Below are 24,942 nucleotides of genomic sequence, written 5' to 3'. Positions count from 1 at the left end.
GCAGTTTCAAGTATGATCATGCCCATGTAATTAGGCCTGGGATCGTCTACCTAAGTCTTCTGAAGTGCTTGATCAAGTAGCGATTTCCACAGCACATCACTTAGTGACACCTGGATCAATAAAGTATTTATCACTATCTTCTTTTGAAATGCATGTGGAGATACCAATAGCGCATTAAAAGACACTGCCCAGAACTTCAGTTTTTGGAGGATGACTAAGAGAATTCAAACTTTCTCACTTCGTAAGAGTATTGTTATACTTCAGATTTTTTCCTTTAAGATAGAAAATTGCCTAACTTCATGAAAGGTTCTTAGAATGCAAAAAATTACTTCTCTGCTACTCTGGAGAGACTCAAACTTCAAAACAAAAAAGAAGAAACGCTGATTGTAATTTTTTGTTTCTTGGTTACCTCTAAGGGAATTCACACTTGGCATGTTGTGTTTGCTGCTTTCTGTTGCACTCTGAGTTAGTAACATAATGCACAGCATGAGTTGAGCGCTAATCAGCTAACACTGCTCAAAATCCTGTTGTGAAGATCAGACGCTGTCATCTGATTAGTTTTTCCTTCTTTTTCTTTTCCCCTGGGCTTGTGTCTTATGGAAACTTTACCCATATCATCCTGTTTCTCATTTATCTTCTTGGCTGTTACACTGGCCTTTGAGCTTTCTAAACCTTGTTAATAGATATACTCATCTATTCCAGAAAAAACACATTCTGTATGCCTGGATGCTTTGTTCTCTATCTGTTTGAGGATGGGAAGTGGAAATTCAGGAAAATGCAGATTAACAACTTGTATTCTTGTATCAGTACAAAATCAAAACACAAGTACCACTCCGAATAAAATTGATTAAGCGTTGCTCTGCATTTGTGGTTTGAGAAGAAAACATTTCCTGATAAGACGAGTAGTTGTAATTTCAAAATTCACTGAATTCTTCTCTTTAAGTGTATAACTTCTAAGGAGTGTTTTCCAAAAAAACATAGTCTGCAGATCACTTAAAGGAACACAGAGACACTTATCATTTATTGTTGGTTTTACCGATTATGCTATTTTCCAAATGTTTGTTTGTTTTTTTCCAGGATCAGATACCTGTGCCTTGGAGAAAGCTCCCCAAAGTACCACTCTTTATTTGTGTTAGACATTAACTGACCACTTGCGACACACATCCTTGGGCTTTATGAAATAGATGAAATGACACAGAATGAAGTGATGAGAAGATATCCTGAGAAAAGGGAGTGATACTGTAAAACCTGTCTGGAAAATAGCTGCAATGCTGCTGTCTCCTGGCTTTGGCTGTGTATGCTACACAAATACAAACGGCATTTACACTTGATTAAAGGCAATGTAATAAAAAAACTACAGCTATTTCCTGGTTTGTTTTTGCATGTGGACCAGACCTACAAACAAAATGTATTGAACACTACAAACAGCAGCAGTAGTAGCACTTTTTCTCCCACCTTTTATGTAGCCCTTATTTGGATGGTTACCATGATGAATTCAGATACTAGTGATAGCTGATAATTTTGTAGACAAACATAATCAGGAGAAGCTCTGATTTCAGCTATGTGTTCTGTCAATTTAAGAGAAGCACTGCTCTATGAGTTATCTGATCAAAATCCAGGCAAATCATCACTTAATTCCTGCACATGCATGGCAGTTCCACTGCTGATATTGTATACACTTCAGAAAAAGTAAGACACAATCTGACCAAAACCATTTTTGAAGTATTTTAATAAATCTAGAACTATTTAAAATCTAGCTACATGACAGATTTAGAATGAGTAATTCAGTATCTGAGTCTGAAATGGCTCTCCAGTCCTGCCCAGTCACTCCTCTAACCTTGCACTGTCAGTTTTCAACAGCTTGAGTCATCTGGTACATGTTTGCCTGGGCATTTCCACCATTGACACCTCTAGACCGAGAGAACCAGTGGAAAGCAGTAACACATTAGTTGCTCCACCACTTCCCCTGTTGAGATTTTTCCTTGCTTACTGTGCTAAACAGATGACACTGTTTGTCCTACGACCCCAGTAACTGCTGTCTGCAATAAAGGTTAGCACTTTGTATGCAAACTGCACAATTTCCCTACACTATCCCTGTATGACATCAAAGTTACCTAAAATAAAGGTTGTAATCTTCTTTAGAACTGAGTGAATAGCAGACTGGGAATAAGCTAATTCAAGTTAGCCAAGATAGTATTAAATATCAGCTTAGATATTATACAAATGTTTTGTCACGTCCTAAAACAAACTTTATTGTAATATTTCTTTAACTTATGTATCTGAGGTAGTCAGCATTGTAAAAAATGCAAAAGAAAGGAATACAACACTATTTTAAGAGATAAAAGGAGAAATTTTAGTTAAAATAGTTTACAATAAAATAATTATAAATCTCTTTAGTTAAATATATACACATTACATGGTATTCTAAAAAGAATGAACTTATTAAAGTTTCAAGCAGATCTAATGCACAAATTCACTGCTTTGTCAAATTAGACTGTAATGTCAGTTTTAACATTCGTAAATAGCTGTGTCAGACTAATGGCATTGTTTTGTGCAAAACTAAAAAAATTATGAAAACCAAGTCTCCATATTCTCCCATTCCCACGGTAAATATAAAAGGTAGTTTACACATACACACGCTTACACACAGAGACTTTGATTGCATACAGAGGTTTGAATGACCAGCACTAAAATAACCCCCATCTCTACAAAATAATTAATTTCTTGAATTGACATAGTTTCTGAAAATTAGAAATTTTAAGTGCTAGCAAATTGTGCTTTTAGGCAGCCACATGGCCAATAAGGTAGATGTTGTCATAAAGGTGCCCTACAAAATCTTCACTAATATTCTGTGCAGCACGTCGTGTATTTCGGATGAATTCTCTCTTTGACATTTTGTTCTTCACATGAGGGCTTGTTAGATCAATGGAAAGTAGAATCAAAGAGTAGCACAGTACATAAACTGCATCTAGACAAGAGAGAATTAAAAAAAAATAGAAAGGAAATTGTGATCATTAAAAATACTGTTCCCTGGACAAGAGACGGTCTTCACCATCTGGGCTAGTAACTACATATATACACGTATATACATATATAACAACTATAAAGAGTATCCCAGTGAAATAAAATTTAACACAGAAATTTTCGAAGTAATAATGTCAGCACATTGCCAAATGAGCATTTATAAATCTCTTAATATTTCTACATTATCCAAAAGTCACTAGGGGCTTTATGCACATTTACTTAAATAGATTCTTGAAGTTTTTGTAAACTAAGGCCAACATCCCGCTAAAGCTTATCTTTAAATAAGTAAGCACTCCCACTGCTGAAAACCGGCTCCCCAACCAATTACAAATGCTTGTTAACTTGAGTGAAGTCCAAAATTCCCTCTCATTTCTGTAGGACAATCCACAAGATAAAATGTTAAGTGCATAAGTCTTTGCAAGAGGGAACTTAAGAGACAGTATGGAGCTTAAGTACAGCCAAAAGTGAAGGAGAATATAAAATACATTTATCAGCTAAGAGAAGAATCTGTATATTTTTTTCATTTTTCCTCAACCTGAGTGGGATGATACCTGTATACTGAATCATCCCAAGCTGCTTGTACTTTCAGAAGTACTCGTTTAGATGCCACTCTTAAAACTATCATAGACAGTAGTATCATCATCCAGAAACATAAAGACCAATCCATTGAATCAAAGCTCTTTCTTGCTTACCAGGGCTAAGGCCAAGCTCTCTCATCAAATCAGGGTTGCAAGCACAGAATCTGTGAGAGAACTTTGTTATGAGAGTCTCGAGGTACTCCCCACGCTCCTCAGGAGCATGAATATGTCTGAAGAACTCTCTCAGTGCATTTGGCAAGAACTGATTTCTGAAGTTGTGCAGTGTCACAAGGTCGTCCAAAACATCTCGCCTGGCAGAATAAAATCCCACATAATTAGAGAAATTTCTTTTAATTGTTTAAATATGTAGGTTTTAAAAACAAAATGACAGCTTTATAACAGTTTATTAGCTTCAGATTTGTTGAAAAAGAAAGAAAATTATCACTAGCAACAAAAAGATAATATAAATATCTGTTCTTCAGACACAACAGTAGACAAATACTATTAAAATTAATCAGAATTCTAAGTTTCTTTATATGCGTATTTAATCATACTCTTATGGAGAGCCTTTGCTTCTGTCTGACAAAGACATTAAAAAAGACAGTAGAGGGAACAGATTCATGTGCGCCACACAGTTTTGTGCCTAAATAGAAGCCATTACAATAGCATCTTGTTAAAACTAGGCTAGTTAGATAAAATTTGCAAACAAAACCCCTTTAGAGTCTATCAGGGACTCACTCTCAAACATTTTTCCACTGAACACAGGAACATCTGAAGGATTCAGACTAGCTTACGTGAACAGATGTGCAAAAGGCATCTGAGAAAAATTTGGAAGCAAATCTGAAGCGAACCAAAGAATATTCTCATACATTTATCCTTTCTATTTAACATTTCAGTACTAAGAACAGAGTTTCAACATTTAGAAACCTAATTTTTTGTTTCTATTGCCCGATTACATTTTGTTTATGAAAGGAAGATGAATGGCAGTGGGAGTTGCTAGTATTAACTTGCAATCTCATCTGTTACATGGTTTTGTATTTTTTCTGTTGCCAAAAAAAGCTGATAAACTGAAGTTTTACAGCACAAGACTCTCAGTGGTTATAACATTACAGAATAACTCCTTTTACTCCTTCTGTGGTACAGGCTGAGGAGGCTGAGAAGCAGGAAATGATTTCTGCTAGAAGCGCTGCTGTCCCTCTGCTCTTCCTATTTAGGTCCAGTTATTATTCTCCTCCTCTTTCAACTTTGCTTCAACATGTTAGTCCTCCTCTCCTGCACTGCACTACCCCAACCTGAAGGTATCCTGGAGGCCAAGAGAGGCCAAGACTGTGGAAGTAGAAGAGCACACTAAAGCAGGCACAGTGTTCCCTACTGCAGCTCATGCTGTCTCCAAGAGAACTCTATTACATCTTAGGAGGGGGTTGTGACTTCCACTTGAGAAATATCAGACAAGCAAATAATCGTTAGATAATTCAACAGTAGTTAAAAAGCTATCATCAGTTGGTAAAGTGATAACTGCTTTTTCTGATTAACATCCATACTAGATAGGGAAAAAAACCTCAAGTCAAAAAAATCAGCAAAAATATCTATAAGATTGGAATATCATATATCACAAAGATTATCCTGTACAGTTTCAATACTCACTACAGCTTCCAAACTGCCCAGAACTGCAAAAATACAGAAAAATCACAGTATGCGAGATCTACTAGTTAGAGTTATTTTCAGGGTTTCTTTCAAAGTGTTATAGTCACATAAATACTTAAACTGAAGAACTATTCATATTTGGCAGCAGCATAACTTAGCTGCACTTTCTCGCATTTTTGCATTTTAATATTACATGAATTCAAGCAAAATATTGTTGAATGGTGCTGTACATTGAAAATGAGTAGGAAATGTCTCAAGAGAAATTCAAATTACCTTTCATCAAGGTAGATCCTCAGCTTCTTCCAATTTAGTGTTCTTGTGCAAAAGATAAACTTAGCTATTTCTTTCGGTGAATCGTCTAGTATGCCCTTGGACATGAAGTAGTTGACTCCCTGAGATAAAATACATGTATGTATAATTACGTTTAATCATCATAATGTGTTTAGGAACAAGTATTGTACTTGGCAATGTACAAACATAATCCTACTGATTAGTTGGTTTGCTTTTCAGAATTATTCCTCTTCCTCTAGATCACATTTCAACATGCACAATACACTCTACAATTACAAATCAAATGCAAAGAAACATTTATTGTTATGGTTGAGATTTTACATATACTCATAGTAGGAAATTTAAAATTATGAACCCCATAAACAAGCGTGACAGTTCTTTAATAATTTCTTTACAGTGTAGAATACTATTTTGATTTTCATACTCTTGTATTTAAAATGCTGTGGGGACCATAACTTTTAATTTCATAACTTCTGTAAATAAGAAAATCTTAGCTGCAATGTGTTTAGTATTCAGCATATTTCATTAAAACATTAAACATTTTCACATGTATATGATGCATCACATTCAAATAGATGCATTAAATGCATTTGTTTAAATGTGTAACAATGCAAATAAAAACAAGCACGCTGATTTCAAAGCATAGCTAAATATCAACAGATATAAATATGCATACACATAAATAAGAACACTGTGCCTAATGTAAAAAAAAAATTAAAAGGAAACAATTGTGCATATTTTATATTAATATGATTTAAAGAATTTTCCACACTTTGTCAAGCACACATTCTTACAGAATACACATGCCAAATTTAATTTAAAATCATTTCAGTGATATTTTGGATTCTTTCTGTTCACTGAAATATCACAAAGCATAAAACTATTTTCGTTATGATGTCCAAAATAAAAGCCAACCTAACAGATTTTAAAAATGTTCAAGTTTTTCAACAACAAGAATCTAAACCCAAGAATAACTACCCAACTAATTTAATTCCATTCGGCAGAGGCTGGGAGTGGCTCCGAGCATTTGGTACAAAGAAGCATTACAATACCCAAGTATAGTATCTCTTGACTATACCATAGTGTTGAAATATTTAAGAATGTGTAGGGTAGTGCATTTTTGCATAGGATAAAGTACTGAAGTCACAACCTAAATCACCTCTAAAATACTTCTCACATATTTTTTCATAATTCTTCTCATAGCAGTTCACAATATTTTGCAGGGCTGCCCTTTTGGTTTACATTACATCTATAAAGATGTGGGGGCAGCCTGTCATTCAGTGTATAAACTAATTTCCCAGTGCTGTTCAATTTTGCTTAAAAAAGAAATAAAGGGCTGAGTACAGATTTGGAAAGTTATTTTATGAAGTGGATTAGTAAAGCAAAGTCTCAGTTGTATCAAGCAAAAGAGAATACATGCTTAAGATATTGATAGTATAAGGGAAAAGCCAACAAGCACCTGTAATATTATCTAGCTGTTTTTACCATTTTTTACCAGTTTTTTTACTGTTTTTACCAGTCCACAATTTTTGCTTATATATTTATAGAAAATAGGAGTTAATCAGCATACTTTTTTTTGTTGTTGTTGTTTAAAGAATGTTTTATAAACAAAATAAAAATGCAAAGGTTTTATAAAGGTAAGACAAAAAAACCCAACAACCAACCCTTGCAATTCTATGGCCTGATTTTAAGAAGAATCTTTATATAGGACTGTAATGAAACAGGTATTACTCTATAGGCTTGCAATTAACTCCAAATTAGAACATACTTAAGTTTGTTCATAATATGACAGACAACATAAGATTAGCTCTAATTCAAGAAGGTACTTAAACATGAAATTAAAAATGGGAGATCAAAATGAACATCAACTGCATGTTAACCCCTCAAGCATTCCGGCAATTTATACAAGACTAGCAGCAGAGCATCTTCTTTTTATATATATCCTGACTTAGTAAGACATGCATTTGCTTCAGTAATAACTATTTGTTTAACATAATAGAAACTGAAGCCTAGCATGGAACTCTCAGTAGTGTTCCTGCTGCAATTATTTAACAAACACTTCTGCAATGTATCCAGAAACAGGCCTTGCAGGACAAAAATAACACCTTCATTAAGACAGTTAATGGGCTGTTTTCTCTGTGAAAGTAAATGCCTAAATAATTTCTTCGATGCAACTTCACCTGATAGACTACCAAGTCTTCGCAAAACATTTTTATTCTCTGTTTCAAAGTCCATCTCTCTCTCCCCATCACAGATAATGCTTGAAAATATCTTCCTCTGTGAATGAGGTCTTACTATTTGTTTTCCTTCACAAATAAACAGGGTATACGTAAAATATACTTCAGCACATGCTATCATTTTTAGTTGCTTTTTATTTCTTCCTAAGCAACCACAAATACTTTGCAACAATAGAAATTTGATTTCTCTTTAAGTTCTTAAATTTTGGGTCACAGCAAATGAAATTTATTTACAAGATTTACGGCATGTCATTGCATCTGCTTTGTGTAATGCTGTAAACACTGCCTTAAATTCCTCTCAGAACCGCACTTCAAATAAATCTCTTTTGGTAGCTAAAATGGTCACTTGTGGCAGGTATACTAGCTGAAATGAGCAGTTCTACACAGTATTAAAACCTTTGCTAAGATTATTTATCAGTCACCTGGTGATTCTCTTAGGAAACATTTGACAGAAGTCAGGTAGGCAGATCTGTGCCACTATCTACCAGGTTTGAAGAGGTCTTTTCAACACTTAGGAAACACTGCAGGATGAGCACACATGGTATGTTCTTCTAATTCTGATGTAGTGGAAGAGTAGTTAGGTGAACATTACAACTGCCAAGATTTCCAGTAGCTCTGTCTGCCTAACTTACACAAGGAGACAGCTTGTCACTACAATGTTCTTAGCACTAGAGAATCAGGAAAGATGTCTTAAGGATGCCTTGCCTTTGTAGCAAGAACATTACCACTGAATCTCAGACAGGTCTGGATAAAATCTTAATGTATAAAAGTGTTGATTTAAATTATATATGCAAATAATCATAACTATAGACTAACTGTAACAACAAAAGCCATTTGTTGTATTTCAGTGGGTTTTTTTTAATAGTTGCTCTTTTTTTCCCCAGTCATACAAGGTTTGTTTTACCAACCTATTCCATTACAGTGCTGATACTTGCTTTCTATCCGTTCCCAAGAGTCTTTCCCATTCATTTATATCCATACAGGACAGCTAAATCTGAAAACTTCTATTTTTCAGTATTGGCTTCATTTCTGCATTGAACATCTCGTTTGCTAAGAGTACTTTCAGAACACTTTACTATAGCAGTCAACAAAACTCTTGTAGTTGCCTTTGACATCTAACCAAACCAAACCAGACATTCTAAGTTAAAAACATAAAAATTTTGGAATCAGTATTTTTCTACAGATATACCTGATTTATCTTCTTAATATTTAAATGGAACTGTTTCTAAAGTCAGAGTTGGGTGACAATTAAGCTTTTTACCTAATGCGCATTTAAAAGTAGTGCAGGAAAATACATGGCAAACACATTTGTCATTAAAGATAAATTTCAAATTTCCACATTTTTGTGGAACCACACATGGTTGTACACATGCTCTATCTTTTTAGCTTAAATAGTCTTAAAAGATGACTAAGAAAATCAGTAGTAGCATATTACTATTTTTAAGATATTTATAATTCTGAGTTATATGCTTTTACATTTCAGTAAAATTACAGAAGTATCAAATGCTGATTTCTTTCTAATCTAATAAAAGACTACATTAAAAAAAAAAAAAGATGATTTTGAGTACTAACCAAATTAAAACATCCTTAAATTAACACTGAAGAAATACAGGAATTCGAGTAAATACTAGCTTAATTATTTACATAAATTCTTTGAGGTCAGTGTCTGTCATTTCATTCTGTAGATGTCACTTCATTCATAGCAGGCCTCACTTTCTAATGGGGGCTTCTAGGTAACATTTTTAGTAAATAATAATTAGACATTTACAGTATTTTTATTCCCATTTTTCTAGGAAAAAGCAATATCTTAATATATTTCATGGTGTATCTTCTGGAACAAAAGGCACAGTACTGATGTTATATTTATTAATAGTAATTTTTAAGATTCTTTTAATAGAATCATAGAATGGTTTGGGTTGGAAGGGACCTTAAAGGTCATCAAATTCCAGTCCCCCTGCCATGGGCAGGGACATGTCCACTAGATCAGGCTGCCCAAGGCCCCATCCAACCTGGCCTTGAATACCTCCAGGGATGAGGTATTCACAACTTCCCTGTGCAACCTGCCTCACCACTCTCATCGTGAAGAACTTCCTCCTAATGTCTAGTCTAAATCTGTCCCTCTCCAGTTTATAGCCATTCCCCTTTGTTCTATTCCTATATGCCTTTGTAGAAAGTTCCTCCTCAGCTTTCCTGTAGCCCCCCTCAGGTACTAGAAGGTTGCTATAAGGTCTCCTTGTAGCCTTCTTTTCTTCACGTTGAACAACCCCAACTCTTTCAGCCTGTCCCCATATGGGAGGTGCTCCAGTCCTCTGATCATCTTTGTGACCCTCCCCTGGAGCCCTTCCAACAGTTCCATATCCTTCTTATGTTGGGAATTCCAGAACTGGACACAGTACTCCACTAGGGTCTCATGAGAGCGGAGTAGAGGTAGAGAATCACTTCCCTCGACCTGCTGGCCATGCTTCTTTTGATGCAGCCCGGGATACGGTTGGCTTTCTGAGCTGTGAATGCATATTGTCAACTGATGTTGAGCTTCTCATCAACCAGCATCCCCAAGTCCTCCTCTGCACAGCTGCCCTCAATCGCATCATCCCCCAGCCTGTATGGAAGCCATGGATTGCCCTTACTCAGGATTAGGACCTTGTGTTTGGCCAAGTTGAACCTCATGAGGTTCTCACAGCCCACTTCTCCAGCTTGTCCAGGTCCCTCTGGATGACATCCCATCTTTCGAGTGTGGCAACTGCACCACTCAACTTGGTGCCATCTGCAAACTTGCTGAGGGTGCGCTTGATCTTGCTGTCTCTATCTTTGACGAAGATATTGAACAGCACTGGTCCCAGTATGGACCTGAAGGTTACCACTTGTCACATATCTCATCTTCAAGCTGTTGACTGCTACTCTCCAAATACGACCATTCAACAGTTTCTTATCCACCAAGCACTCCACCCATCAAATCCATATCTCTCCAATTTAGAGAAAAGGATGTTGTGGGAGACCATGTCCAAGGCTTTACAGAAGTCCAGAGAGATTACATCAATTATTTTTCCCGTGTCCACTGATGTGGTTAGCCCATCATAGAAAGCCACTAGGTTGCTTGTGCAGGACTTGCCCTTGCTGAAGACATGCTGGCTGCTTCTAATCACCTCCCCAACCTCCATGTGCTTTAGCATAGCTTCTAAGAGGATCTGTTCCCTGAGCTTCCCAGACACAGAGGTGAGGCTGACAGGTTGGTAGTTCCCAGGGTTGTCTTTTCTACCCTTTTGAAAAATGGGAACAACATTACCCTTCTTCTAGTCACCAGGGACTTCTCCTGATTGCTACAACTTTTCAAATATCGTGGAGAGTAGCTTGGCAACCACATCATGCAATTCCCTCAGGATTCTGGGATGCATCTCATCAGGTCCCATAGACTTATATATGTTCACATTCCTCAGGTGATCATGAACCTGATTCTCCCATACAGTGGGAGGGGCTTTATCCTGTTTCCCATTTTGTTGACCCAGGAGGGCTGAGGAGAGTGGTTGTCAGTGAAGACCGAGTCAAAAACGTTGCTGAGTACCTCAGCCTTCTCCTTGTCTGTTGACATGCGGTCACCATCTTCACCCATGAGTGGGGGTATGCTTTCTTTAACCTTGCTTTTCCTAACTTATGAATCAAGTCATTTGGTGACAAACATGGACACAAGATAGAACATACATTTCAAACAGTCTCACTGTATGTCTTTAAAATACTATCTCAGCGATACACACTTATGATGGCAGGAATCACAAGTAGAATGTAGAAATATTTTCATGTTACACAGAATCCGTAACTAATAATTTAGAAGATTAAAGTTCTTGACTTCAATGTAGAGTTTTGGAAAGGTTTCAGCTCTCTGTTCCATTCCAAATTTTCAAATAAATCACACAAAAGAACTTCTCTCTACAACATACACATTGTTGTGTGTCTTAGGACAGTTAAATCAATGCATCTCAATACTGGCCACTATGAAATAGGATAAGTTTTTAAAAAATTTGGTTAGAAATACAGAGCACAGTACACATTCCATTATCTACACTATCTATAATTAAAACTTACGGAAGGTAGTTTTATGCAAGTCACTAACAACTAATTTATAATCAAGAAAAGTTCAGAAAACTGATCTCCCTGGCAAAAACTAACGGCAGTTGGTAATGAATGAGATAATCATAAGAGTGGAAAGGCAGGCTTAGTATAAGGAAATCTTCATCTCATTATAATTCAAAGAGTTTTGGAACAGTCCAGATTCCATTAGATCAACAAATATAAATGCTATTACACAAAATCATTTAGAATCATTATTGTTAATAGAAAAACAAAAATTAGATCTTCTTTCCTAGCCAAAGGATTCTCTTTTCCACCTTTAGTTCTAATTTTAACTACATAGCATAGCTCCATGTAATAAACTTGAGAAAGTATTTTGTAGGGTGTTAGAAACAGTATACACAACAGTGGGAAATACCTTCTGGTTGCTTACAAATTCTGAGTCATAAGAGTATGAGATATGAAATGAACACTGCATGAGAAACATTTCACATACACCATACACTCTTTACAATAAAATACAGCAGAGACCACGTAGGCAGATTAAACAACATAATATTCATATTCAACTGCTAATACTAATAGTAAATCTCCCCTTCTCCCCAAAGAAACAAAAATCAAGTTCCAAAATCTTGGCTACAATGGTGCTGCCATATTAAAAAAAAAATCAAAACAGCAACCGACAAAAAAACATAAGAAACCAAACATGCACTGGAGTGTTTTTTTCCAATTACATGTAATGCAATTAAGCACATCCTTTCAGCAGAATGTGAGCACCTGCTATGAATTATGCAAGCTCATGCACACAATCAATACATTAAATTACAGCAGTTATCACAACACCATGCACACAACAATGGCTAACCAGAGAATCCTACCACAAAATGTGTAGATGCTCTTCCCTACCCCGTGAGCCACCGCTAGCTCTGGAGCTGTTGTTGTGGAGCCTGGTTACCCATTTTCATGACATGGGCGATGTCCTTTGGAGAATCTTGCTCCTGAGGCTGTAAGTATTCCTATTTTTATAGTAATTTGATCAGGTCTGTTATCAAATGTAAAGCAGAGTTTGGCAGGAAATTCGGAGATGCTATTTGTAATAGTGGAATGTCATATCATATATTCCAGTCACAGTGTCCTTATAATAATAATAATTCTGCCAATATCACAGTTGCAAACAATAAAATCAATGATATTTGTGAATTCTCCTGAAACTCAGGCCCTGAAGGATTCCTACCAGGCTATGGTGCTCCACAGGGAGAGAGGAACAGAAGCCCTTAGGAGATATCCTGAGCTCCTTGTCTCTCACTAGGCCTGAAGCAGACTGTACTACTACTGCACAACATAACCACAGTGAACCCAGAAAAAGTAAGTGTAGCATAATATATTTAATACCCAATTTAGGTACAGTATAAGGTAGCTCTACTTTGCAAATCTTAATTTCCTTTAAAGATAACAAATTTTACTATTCAGTGTCTTTAGTGAAGGCTCCAAATGCTTAAACCTACCAAGATTAGTTTGAATTAGTTTGGAATATAAGAGCATATTAAAAATTAAGATAACTGAAAAATTATGTTAAAAGACATTGAAAGACAAAGAAAAATTTGGGTGGGCAAAGCCGTTACCAATTAAAACTTGATATAGTCTTGAAAACACATTTAAGTTACCTAAAAAGTGCATTTCATTTGAAAAGCTTTACGTTTACTACTAAATTCCCTAAAATCCTGATGAAATGCAATACTAATGACTCAAGCAGCAAGGTGCCGATAAGACATCTCAGCACTGTGTATCGCAGCTTAAGGCAGAGGTCTACCAAAGAAATTACAAATTTCTGTAATTTGTGACTAATAAAAATAGTAGGTTTCTTTATGAAGTAGAATATGAGATAAAGCAAGAATTTAAACAAAATCGCATTATTGTAATGATTCATACAACTGCTTTTTATTTCACTCCACGGTCACAAGTTCGTGTTTTCTGTATTGTATCAGCAGAGTAAACTATTAGCTCCTAGAAGTATATATTTTCATTTCTCTTAATTCCTTTCCTACTTTGGATTTATTCAATTACCGCTTCCATGTGTATGTATAATTATAAGATATGTAGGAAGTTAATACTACTTTTTATTCAGTACTGTGTACCTCCTTCTCCTAGGAAACACGAAGCAAGAATCTGGTTTTGTACACAAAAGACTCTCTTTGTCACTTGGGCATTCGTTGCATATCTTCCAGGCAAAACTGTCTACTCCCAAACTCTTTGTTGTGATAGCAAAAGCAGAAGCTCACCTTTCCAGTTAGTTACACACATTAATAAATGGAAGCCTTTCAGTTTGACATGGGGTATTTTTTGAAAATAAATATATGTTGTAGTATACTATAAAGAGAGATTATGTTTATGCATAACAAACATCCACAGAAATAAAATGAAACACCTATAGGCTAGCTCAGCAGTACATCTTCTTCATAATACTTCAAGATTTGCTCATTGATAGTGGAAATATTTAAAAATTCTTTAAAAGAAACCATAATTGTCATAGAAGTAATTGGTGTTACTCTATACCTAATCCTGCTTTAAATGAAGTGGTATCAAAGTCATACTCTGCAGAAGTTACAGCGTTTTAATTTATGTAAGTGTATTATTACTGATTTAAAAGTCACTGTTATCTCTTCAGTTATGATCTCTGTCTCACTCCTAAGTCAATACATGGTTATGAATTTCTGGTATCCATAGCTCAGACCACTGTACAGAGCACTTAAGAGGCAAGCCGTGCACAGGTACCATATGCAAAAAAAAAAATCAGGATAGCACTGTAACTTAGTATTAACCGCTCCTTCAGTAAAATGCCAATTAAAATTTGGCTTTGAATATAGCTATAATTATAAAACAACAATCACAATTACTTCAAGTGTTTATTACTGTCAGCAACAGTTCACTTACCTCATCAGGGTTGGCATTAAAGGTGAGACTGCCCTCATCCAGCTGCATATACAATTTTCTAAAAGAAAATCCTAGAGGTGGATTCTTATTGTATATAGAACAGTGACCCCAAGTGGATTTGCACAACCTATGAAAACAGAATTAGTCTGTCATAAAAATTCTTCTCTGTATGCATTTTACAGAAACAAAACGTATTCAACATTGTAAAGCCAAATACTCAAACTATAGGAAAAGTTAGTAACAGGTTGCATGTAACAGTTACAAAGACTTTGGCACCTGTGTGGTTAAAGTCTTTACATTGTTTTATTCTCATACAGATTTTGGTCAATTTGAATGCAATCTCAAAACATATGCCAGTAGGTGGCATCATAACGACAGCAACACCACTGAGACCTGTGGTACTCCTAGTATATGAATGCTGGATAACTGTTACAAGTTGTTCTGCAGCAGTACAACTGCTTAAAACATTGTCTTTATTTTCTTGTGCCCCAGTTGTGCAGTAAGTGGGACACCACATAGGCAGAAAATTATGCCATTAACTCACTGCCTTCCCTTTCTGTCCTTTTCCACCTGACTGTCCTTTTCCCAGTGTTGAACATTCCTAATCCAGCCTCATTCTTCTATAACTTCCACCACCCCTCAGTTTCTTTCCCTTCTACACCACCTTGACTCCGTATCTCAGTTTCATCTGTTTCTGTCCCTCATCTCAGCCTCCTTGAAGACGTCACCTGAAATTCCCTTGAACTTTCACTTTCTAGCACTCCGACTGTTCTCTAAATTTGTTATTGAACTGATAGCTCTGCTGAAACATGTGTTTTGTAAATAATTAGGCTCAATGCTTAGGACCCAGCAAACAGTCACTGAGGACATGGAAGAGACTTTATTTTCAGTCCAGGAAACTAGGTCTTTAAACTAAGTTCGGAACTGCAGCCACAGGACTTCTGTAGAGTAAACTCAAACACATCCAATACGTGTAGAATATTGAAGACTAAGATATCTATAGAGATTATGAAATTTGAGATTTTTATTAATTTACTAAATCAGGACAGATTTGTGCTACCAAAGTGTATATTTTAAACTGAGTATTATTTGGGAAGATTTTACTAAAAATCACTGAGCTATTTCCCAGTATGAACTCTGTGGAAAACATGTAATATTCCCCCCTGTATGTTAAGAATATATACTGCACACAATTAAGAAACTCTAGTATCTTCAAACTTTGGTCTAGGGAATTTATTTGTATTTAGTGTGGTTTTGATACCAAGAACTAAGTAAAATACAAGGCATACTTACTCAACTGCCAAGCTATTTGATATACATAAACTTAGAAGCTTGGCAGGATCTTCACGACAATTCCTGTTTCCTGTCAAGACAACAGTCCCCAACAGCAGAACGATTATGACTAAGAAGTTATAACTGCATTACCCTATTGCTGAGTTCATAAAGTGTGATAGGAAGGGAAGCTGCTTAATTCAAATGCAGAGGGGCAAAGAAATAGATGAGGAAGGAAGAAATGTACAGCACAATGAGAGGAAAAGAAACAGGACCCGAACAACAGTCCAACTATTTCAACAATACTGCTTACTGTTAAGCTATAAGGTGTAAGAATACATTGTGAAAGAAGACAGAAGTAGTGCTGATCAACTACTCTAAAGACAATGTGATTTCACAAGTCTTTCCTAGTGTTGTAAAACACCAAATACAAAATGAAAATACTTTTACTTAAATTTTGGTTTTATTTTATTTGATAGAGTGCTACTTTATTTCCTGAACATAAAAACTCTGCACATGTTATATAAATGTGTTTCAGCTGTTAGACTGCAGAAATTTCACTTGACGTATTTGCAGAACTGACCCTTTCTTTTCCCCTGTCCTTCACCATCTTCCAAAAAACATACACTTAAGTTGCTCTAAGATAAGTATAGCAGACAAGTTCTCATCCCTTTCTTCTTAGAGCTTCAGCTGAACAGGTTTGCTTGCTCAAGCTAGATGTTTGTTTGAAGTTCTGAGAAGTAACAATACAAACATCTGAGATGCGCTTTGGGCTAATACAGAAGTGAAGAAAGTCCTTATATTTTTTCCCCATGATATACCAAATGAAAAGTATAGAGCAATACACATGTACACTTGTACCAAGCACACTTGTGTATGTAGTAATCTTCACTAATACCTGATAGCAATTAGAAATCCAAAATCATAAATTTTTAAACTATATTCATTTTCCCTATGTTAAATCTTATATAACTTAGGAAACTTTTGTTAAGGTTAGAATAACAAAAAGCACGTTGAAACAAATTTAAAATCTAATAATTATTTTTAATACGTCCAGGGGATACTTTTTTTTTTTTTTGCTTACCCTTGCCAGAGAAGCTCATCATTAGCGAGATCCTGCCAGACACAGGAAGCTAGACAGAGATCAGTTGCATTCAGGTACGACAAAATGGTAAAACTAAGTTCTGGTGGCAACATTTCCAGGTTAATGAATCCTTCTTGTTCTTTAGATTTTCTTGTCTTCAACAGGTGGTAGATGTCAATGCCTCCTTGGGCTTGTTTCCGATGGTTTGTATTTGAAACGTTGTTAGTAGTTACTCGCCTACCATGTTCTCTGGCAAGATAGCCTTGGTGTTGCAGTTGCTGGTTCCTAGCAACTCTCCAAAGTCCCTGACCCATCTGCGAGCCTGCTGGACATAAAATCCAAATTAAATATTGACAGCTATCTATCTATATTTGTAAGACACACTCAGTACATGCTAGAAAATTAAACTTGCAGGACTGAGATGAATAGGAAAAATAAGTTCTGTCCAAGTTATGCTGATGATGTAATCTGCCTTCAACGGAGCAAGTGAATAAATACTGAAAACAAAAACCATAAAATCCTACAATTTTTTTTCAAAACTTCAAAAGTTTCTATTCTTGAAAGTTACAAAATTAACAATAAGCTTCGCAAACAGCATCAAACATTGCCCATGTCCTACACAAACTAAGAAGCCTTAACCACTGCAACATTTGGAACAATTATCTTCAGACTTCCCTTAAAAGGTAACAGAAATCGTTTAAAGAGAATAGAGTGCTATAAAATGTAAAGATAAACAAAAATGTCCCGATTAGTGAGTAGTACACAAGATTAGGCTGACTTACATTACACAATGTTTAATGGCTTGGGAATGGCTTCTAACAACAATATTTCTATCTTACCTCAATGATAGTGCATTAAAGATTCACTTTCTTGTTTCTGAGCACCCCAAGTGTCTTTTCAGTCTTTTCAAGCACATTAGAATAAAAACTTTATGATAAGGCTTCTATATCTTACTGTCAATGTGTTTTTTTTGTCAAACTTCCCTGCAGATTGTAATAAAAAGAGCAGATTCTGAATGTTAGTCAGTCATCCAGATTTCTGAATGCTATAACTCAAATTTCAGTAACCACTTGTACTTATCAAGAGGAAAAACTGAAGTGCAATAAACCATACTAATTAAGTATGGGAATGTTGTCTCAATGCTATCAGAATTAATGTATATACGGTGACCTGTCTTATTTTTTCAACCTTTGGAAAAATGACAGAACACTGTAAAGTGATCACACTAGGAATCTCCAGGTTCCTAATGCTGACTTTCAAAAAAAAGAAACCCATGGCCTGGCCTGGTAGGATCTGACATGTATTTGAAATTATTTATATACTCTTAGCACGAGGAATTAAAAATGGGTCTTTAAAACTGGTAAAGGCTGGACATGAATGGAAACTGTTCTACACTAGCAGAAAGAAACAAGCCATGGATGTGGTGAGGGATTATGGGAGGAAAAAACCAGAGAAATTAGAGAAATTACAGAAAAAAAAAGCAGTATACTAAGATGAAGGTAGACAACAGACAAGTACAGCTGGCTGATGAAATGGTTATCAACATAAGCATCTATTCAGGAGAAGCTGAAAAAATTATTCCTTCAGTTGCATATTCCAAGAAATACAGTTCTTGATGCCAAATGCCTATGCTGGAGCCTCCCTTTCTCACCCTTTAATCCAGATAAGGCCACAGTTGTGAAGAAACTGCTGTCATATGTATTATATTCAATTTAGTAGTATGCAAGATTTTCCATAAATTAATCATTAATTTTATTCTCATTTCTTGTACAGTTATATGTTTCTTGAGACCAGCATAAAATTTTCAAAAGTCCTTAGGGCTACCAGTAAAGTTGCTTCATGAAGCTATACCACAATCTGCCATTTTAAATGTGGCAACAAAAGCACTAGCGGTCTGATGAAAGCAGGCCTTGGTAATTCATGGTGGTGCTTGCAACTAACTTACAAAACTTGTAGCCATAAATAAAACATTTCCTCACAAGGTGAAACCTCTCTGAGAAGAAGGAAGTTACTAACCTTGGTCCCAAAGGGGGACCACCAAGACTTGTTACAAAAAAACCCAAGAGCTATTAAATGAATCAGTGGTAGGTGTGCCAGAATTGGTGTTTGGGACTACAAGCATAAATCTTTCAAGTCTGCTGCTGCTCCAACTTTGGCTGCTGCTGCTGCTATTGCTCCTGCTGTGCAGGCAGGACCTACAGTGACATGCAGTGAAGAACCAAGCAACGGGTAGGCAGTAACAGGCAAGGGCTAGAAGGAGGGAAGGATACTTTCCCTAGGGATAAAAATAATAGATAAGCAATATGTCTGAGGAAATACAACATTTAAAAAAAAGGCTATCAGTGCGCTAGAAGATTCAATTTGTAAAACTCCCATTTTGCTAACCATTGTATGCAAGCTTGTTAATTAAATACAGTACTTAGTAAACATATACCTTTAAATATATTGGGAGGCCATAACCAATGCTTGACCTGAGCCCTGTGAGTAAACTCAACACTGCCAACAAGGCATTACACTTTCAAATATGCAGATGCCAAACTTAGAGGCTGTGTCCACTCTCAGAAGATATCAGATGATCTGAATGACTGAATAACAATGAACTATCAATTCAATCATGTAAAAATGTAGTTTGAAAGCATACACATGTGTAGCTGTAAACTCAAATATAATCTGTACACTTCCTCAGAGCAGCTCTTCATGTAGAAATATAAAATCTGCCTGAAAATACAGCATTGACTCTAACAAAACCGCAAAAATAGCCTTTATTTTGCTAGTATTTTTGACATTTCTGACATTACTGTATATCATTCTAAGAAAGTCACATTTATATACACATTTGTTAATTCCCAACTGTCAAAAGTGTTCTGAAAATGCCAATAATTTCAGTGTAGTTTAAATAAAAGGAAAAAAAAAAAAAGAGTAACAAGAAATTCAAGGCTCTGAAGATCATTAGGAATCACACTGTGGCAAGTTTCATAGTCACAATACACCACAAAGATGAGAGAGAAAGACCAGCAGCATTACCAGGAACAATTTATAGGATAGCTGTGTATTCAGTGAATCATCAAGTGAAATTTATGCTTTTGGGTAAGCATCTGGCAGTTTTATGTTAGCTTTTAAACCTCTTCAAAGTCAGATTATCTTTCTGTTCTACATGTACTACTTGCAAAGAATTTGGTAGTGGTCACAGAAGACCAAGATTTTCTGCTTAGCCCTAAATAAAATATAAAGTTTAGTATCTTTATTGCAATACTTAGCTACAGGTTCCTGTTCAAAAATTACATTCTACTGAGGAATACTGAGCTAACAACAATATAAACAACTTTTGTTAGTGCTTACAGGGTTTTTCTCCCCACAGAAAAGCTAACTGTGATACATCCCTTCTAAATTATTCAACACTAGAAAGTGGCTCCAAGGCAGAAATAAAATGTCATTTGAGAAACTAGCCTTCTTATAAAGTACCCACATACTTATACAGAAGATACCACAGCAAAAGTATTTTAAAGTTAAAAGATACTTTAAAACACGACTAGAAAAAATATATTTACTATTTTTAATATCAACTAAAGACACTTCAGAGAAGAAACAAAGTGAAACACAATTTAAACCATTCTAAATCCAGCTGCAGGAAATCCACAAGCTCTGATATGTGCGTAGCTATTCAGCAGCTTATATACTATTTGTTAGACCACATCTTATTTTCTGCATCAAATAATTACTTTCACCTTCGTAGCAATCCAGATGAATACTTTGAGAACTTACTGGGGAAATAAGGTGAGTAAACTTGTTATTACTATAACACCCTTAAAGTAATAGTGCCCAAAACTATACTTCTAAATTTTCTGGAACATATACTTTCAATCTCCAGATCCCATAAGCCACGCAAGTGTATGTTTCCAAGTTTCACATTATGTAACTTCACCTAATAACTGAAACCTCTTGACAGCTTGGCTGTAGTAATTATCACAGTAATAATAACGTTAAGCTTGTTTATACATTGCTGATCTTCTCCAAATCTGTCTGATATTTATCAGAGTCTGATATTTATCAGAGTCTGATTTTGATTTTAATCGTGTCTTCTTCATATTGCCTTGTTACTGAGTAATAAATTATTTGTAGTGTTGAAGAGAAGGCTTTGCAGAGATTCTATAATGGCTTTCCAGTACCTGAAGGGGGCTAGAAGAAAGCTGGAGAGGGACTTTTTACAAAGGCGTGTAGTGATAGGATGAGGGGGAATGGCTATAAATTGGAGAGGTGAAGATTTAGACTAGACATTAGGAAGAAATTCTTCACGATGAGGGTGGTGAGGCACTGGCACAGGTTGCCAAGGGAAGTCGAGGCTGCCCCTGCCCTAGAAGTGCTCAAGGCCAGATTGGATGGGGCCCTGGGTGGCGTGACCTACTGCCTATGGCAGGGGGTTGGAACTAGATGATCTTTAAGGTCCCTTCCAACTCAAACCATTCTATCCCAGGAGAGTAAAAGCTAAATGTAAGCTAGGGTGAAGCTGTATTGGTACTGGCTTCTACTTTATTAAACAAAACACAACATGTAACTACCGTGCTACTAGAAAGCTATGATCTAGTTGCCATCACTGAAACTCAGTTGGATGAAATCCATGACTGGGGTGTGGTTATCGATAGCTACAGGCTGTTCAGAAGGGACAGAGTGGCGAGGAGGAGTGGAGGCACTGCCAAGACTAAGGAGCCAACAGGAACCTTGTGGGTGGTGTATAATATAGGCCACCTGATCAAGGAGAGCCAACCAATGAAGCCTTCCTCCTCCAGCTCCAGGAAGCTTTATGCTGACAAGCTCTCATCCTACTCAGAGACTTCAACCACCCTGACATATGCTGGAAAAGTAGCACAGCAAGCTGTAGGCAATCCAAGAGACTTCTGGGGTGCATTGAAGATAATTTCTTAATCCAGCTAATAGAGATCCCCACCCAAGGAGATGCAATACTGGACCTAATGGTCACTAATACAAGTGAACTCAACACTGACATTAGGATTGGAGGCAGTCTGGGCTGCAGTGATCTCGCACTGGTGGAGTTCAAGGTCCTGAAGGATATGGGGCGAGTGAGGAGTATAATCAGGACCCTAAATGTCAGGAAAGCAGACTTCCAGCTCTTGAAGAAGTTACTCAGCAGGACCCCCTGGGCCATGGTCCTCGGGGAAAAGGGAGCAGAACAGAGCTGGCAAATATTTAAGAATGCTTTCCATGAGGCACGAGAGTGCTCAGTCTCCGTATGCAGGAAATCAGGCAGGAAAGGGCAGACACCAGCGTGGCTGAGTCGAGATCTGCTAGTCAAACTTTAGAACAAGAGAGAACTGCACAGCCAGTGCAAGCAGGGAAAGGTAACCTGGAAAGTGTATAGGGATGCTGCCCGGTTGCGTAGGGATGAGGTCAGGAAGGCCAAGGCGCAGCTGGAGTTGAACACAGCAAGTGAAGACCAACAAGAAAGGCTTCTATAGGCACATCAATCAGAAGAGGAAGGTTAAAGAGAAGGTACCCCCACTGATGGTTGAAAATGGTGACCTTGTATCAACAGGATCAACAAGAAGGCTGAGATACTTAACATTTTTTCACTCAGTCTTCACTGACAACTCTCCTCACCCCTCCTGGGTCATGGGACAACGAGATGGTGACGAGGGGGGTAAACCCCTCCCACTGTAGGGGAGGATCAGGTTTGTGACCACCTGAGGAACATGAACATATATAAGTCTATGGGGCCTGATGAGATGCATCCCAGAATCCTGAGGGAATTGCATGATGTGGTTGCCAGGCTACTCGCCACGATATTTGAAAAGTTGTAGCAATCAGGAGAAGTCCCTGGTGACTAGAAGAAGGGTAATGTTGTGCCCATTTTTCAAAAGGGTAGAAAAGACAACCCTGGGAACTACCAACCTGTCAGTCTCACCTCTGTGCCTGGGAAGATCAGGGAACAGATCCTCTTAGAAGCTATGCTAAAGCACATGGAGGATGGGGAGGTGATTAGAAGCAGCCAGCATGTCTTCAGCAAGGGCAAGTCCTTCACAATCAACCTAGAGGCCTTCTATGATGGGCTAACCATATCAGTGGACAGAGGAAAACCAACAGATATGATCTATTTGGACTTCTGTAAAGCCTCTGACACGGCCCCCCACAACATCCTTTTCTCTAAATTGGAGAGATATGGATTTGATGGGTGGAGTGTTTGGTGGATAAGAAACTGGATGGATGGTCATATTCAGAGAGTAGTGGTCAATGGCTCGAAGTCCAGATGAAGATCTGTGACAAGTGGTGTCCCTCAGGGATCCATACTGGGACCAATGCTGTTTAATATCTTCATCAATGATACAGACAGCAAGATTGAGTGCACTCTCAGCAAGTTTGCAGATGACACCAAGCTGAGTGGTGCAGATACCACACTGGAAGGACAGGATGTCATCCAGAGGGACCTGGACAAGCTAGAAAAATGGGCCTGTGAGAACCTCATGAGGTTCAACAAGGCCAAGCACAAGGTCCTACACCTGGGTCGGGGCAATCGCCAATTTCAGCACAGGAAGGGGGATGATGTGATTGAGAGCGGCCCTGCGAAGAAGGACTTGGGAGTGCTAGTCGATGAGAAGCTTGACATGAGCCAGCAATGTGCACTTGCAGACCAGAAGGCCAACCGTATCCTGGGCTGCATCAAAAGATGTGTGGCCAGGTCGAGGGAGGTGATTCTGCTCCTCTGTTCCTCTCTTGTGAGACCTCACCTGGAGTATTGTGTCCAGTTCTGGAATCCTCAACATAAGAAAGATATGGAGCTGTTGGAATGGGTTCAAAAGAGGGCTACAAAGATGATCGGAGGTCTGGAGCACCTCCCATACAAGGACAATCTGAGAGAGCTGTGCTTGTTCAGCATGGAGAAGGGAAGGCTCTGAGCAGATCTTATACAACCTTCCAGTACCTGAAGGAAACCTACAGGAAAGCTGGGGAGGGACTGTCTACAAAGGCTTGTAGTGACAGGACTAGGGGCAACGGGTATAAACCGGAGAGGCAGATTTAGACTAAGCATTAGGAAGAATTTCTTCACTGTGAGAGTGGTGATGCATAGGTTGCCCAAGGAAGTTGTGGCTGCCCCATCCCTGGAGGTGCTGAAGGCCAGGTTGGATGGGGCCTTGGGCAGCCTGGTCTAGTGGGAGGTGTCCCTGCCCATCGCAGGGGGAGTTGAAATTAGATGATCTTTAAGGTCTCTTCCAACCCAAACTATTCCATGATGCTCTCGATACAAACCTCTTATGCATTATGGTAACCGAGCCCTACCGCTGCTGTTTACGACCATGATTCTCCGAAAAGGAAAACGTTCCTTCCCAGAACATCCTTAACGACGCCTGCCGATCCCCTTAACGTGAGGGTCTTGCACGCCCCGGAGGCACAGCCCGCCACTCCCGCTCGAGGCAGCCCCAGCTGACGGGAGCCGCCGGGGAGACGGGTCCTCGGCCGGGTCACGGCCGCCGCGCTCCCGACGGGCCGGGCCGCGTGGGGTCGCCCCCGCGCGCCACTGGGCCGCGCTATTGGGCCGCGCCTCCTGATTGGACGCGCCGCCCGACCGTCCGCGCCCACCGGCCCCGCTGAGGGCCCCCGTACCTGCGCGAGCTCGGGTCCCGACCGCCGCCGCGACGAGCCTGGCCCGGGTCGGTGCGTGAGCCTCGCCGTGTGGGGACGGGGCCGAGCAGCCCCCGGCGCAGCGGAGAGAGGCGGCAGCGGCAGCCAAGGAGGCCTCTCCGGCTCGTAGGGAGGCCACCGCCCCGTCTCCTTGCCTAGCACGCTTGACGTGCGATGTTGTTGCCGGAAG

At 38.2% G+C, this 24,942-nt stretch overlaps 1 protein-coding gene across 2 annotated transcripts; it reads right to left on the bottom strand.

Annotated features, from left to right (window-relative positions):
- Nucleotides 1-1,229: 1,229 nt before the first annotated feature.
- FBXO8 (F-box protein 8) lies at nt 1,230-24,933 on the bottom strand. Of its 2 annotated transcripts, none has more exons than XM_054064621.1 (7): nt 24,735-24,933; nt 17,124-17,448; nt 14,768-14,894; nt 5,520-5,638; nt 3,717-3,913; nt 1,456-2,968; nt 1,230-1,367 (listed from the first exon to the last, which is right to left on the bottom strand). In XM_054064621.1, exons 2-6 carry the CDS (start codon nt 17,435-17,437, stop codon nt 2,781-2,783), a joined length of 945 nt encoding a protein of 314 aa, XP_053920596.1. In that variant the 5' UTR covers nt 17,438-17,448; nt 24,735-24,933; the 3' UTR covers nt 1,230-1,367; nt 1,456-2,780. The 2 variants fall into 2 exon arrangements, with proteins under 2 accessions (XP_053920596.1, XP_053920594.1); XM_054064619.1 differs by having other exon boundaries at nt 17,124-17,445.
- Nucleotides 24,934-24,942: the final 9 nt, after the last annotated feature.

The sequence above is a fragment of the Cuculus canorus genome, chromosome 4 (genome assembly GCF_017976375.1).
Source record: "Cuculus canorus isolate bCucCan1 chromosome 4, bCucCan1.pri, whole genome shotgun sequence".
In the NCBI taxonomy this organism is placed as follows: domain Eukaryota; kingdom Metazoa; phylum Chordata; class Aves; order Cuculiformes; family Cuculidae; genus Cuculus; species Cuculus canorus.
This window is presented reverse-complemented; position numbering and strand designations above follow the sequence as displayed.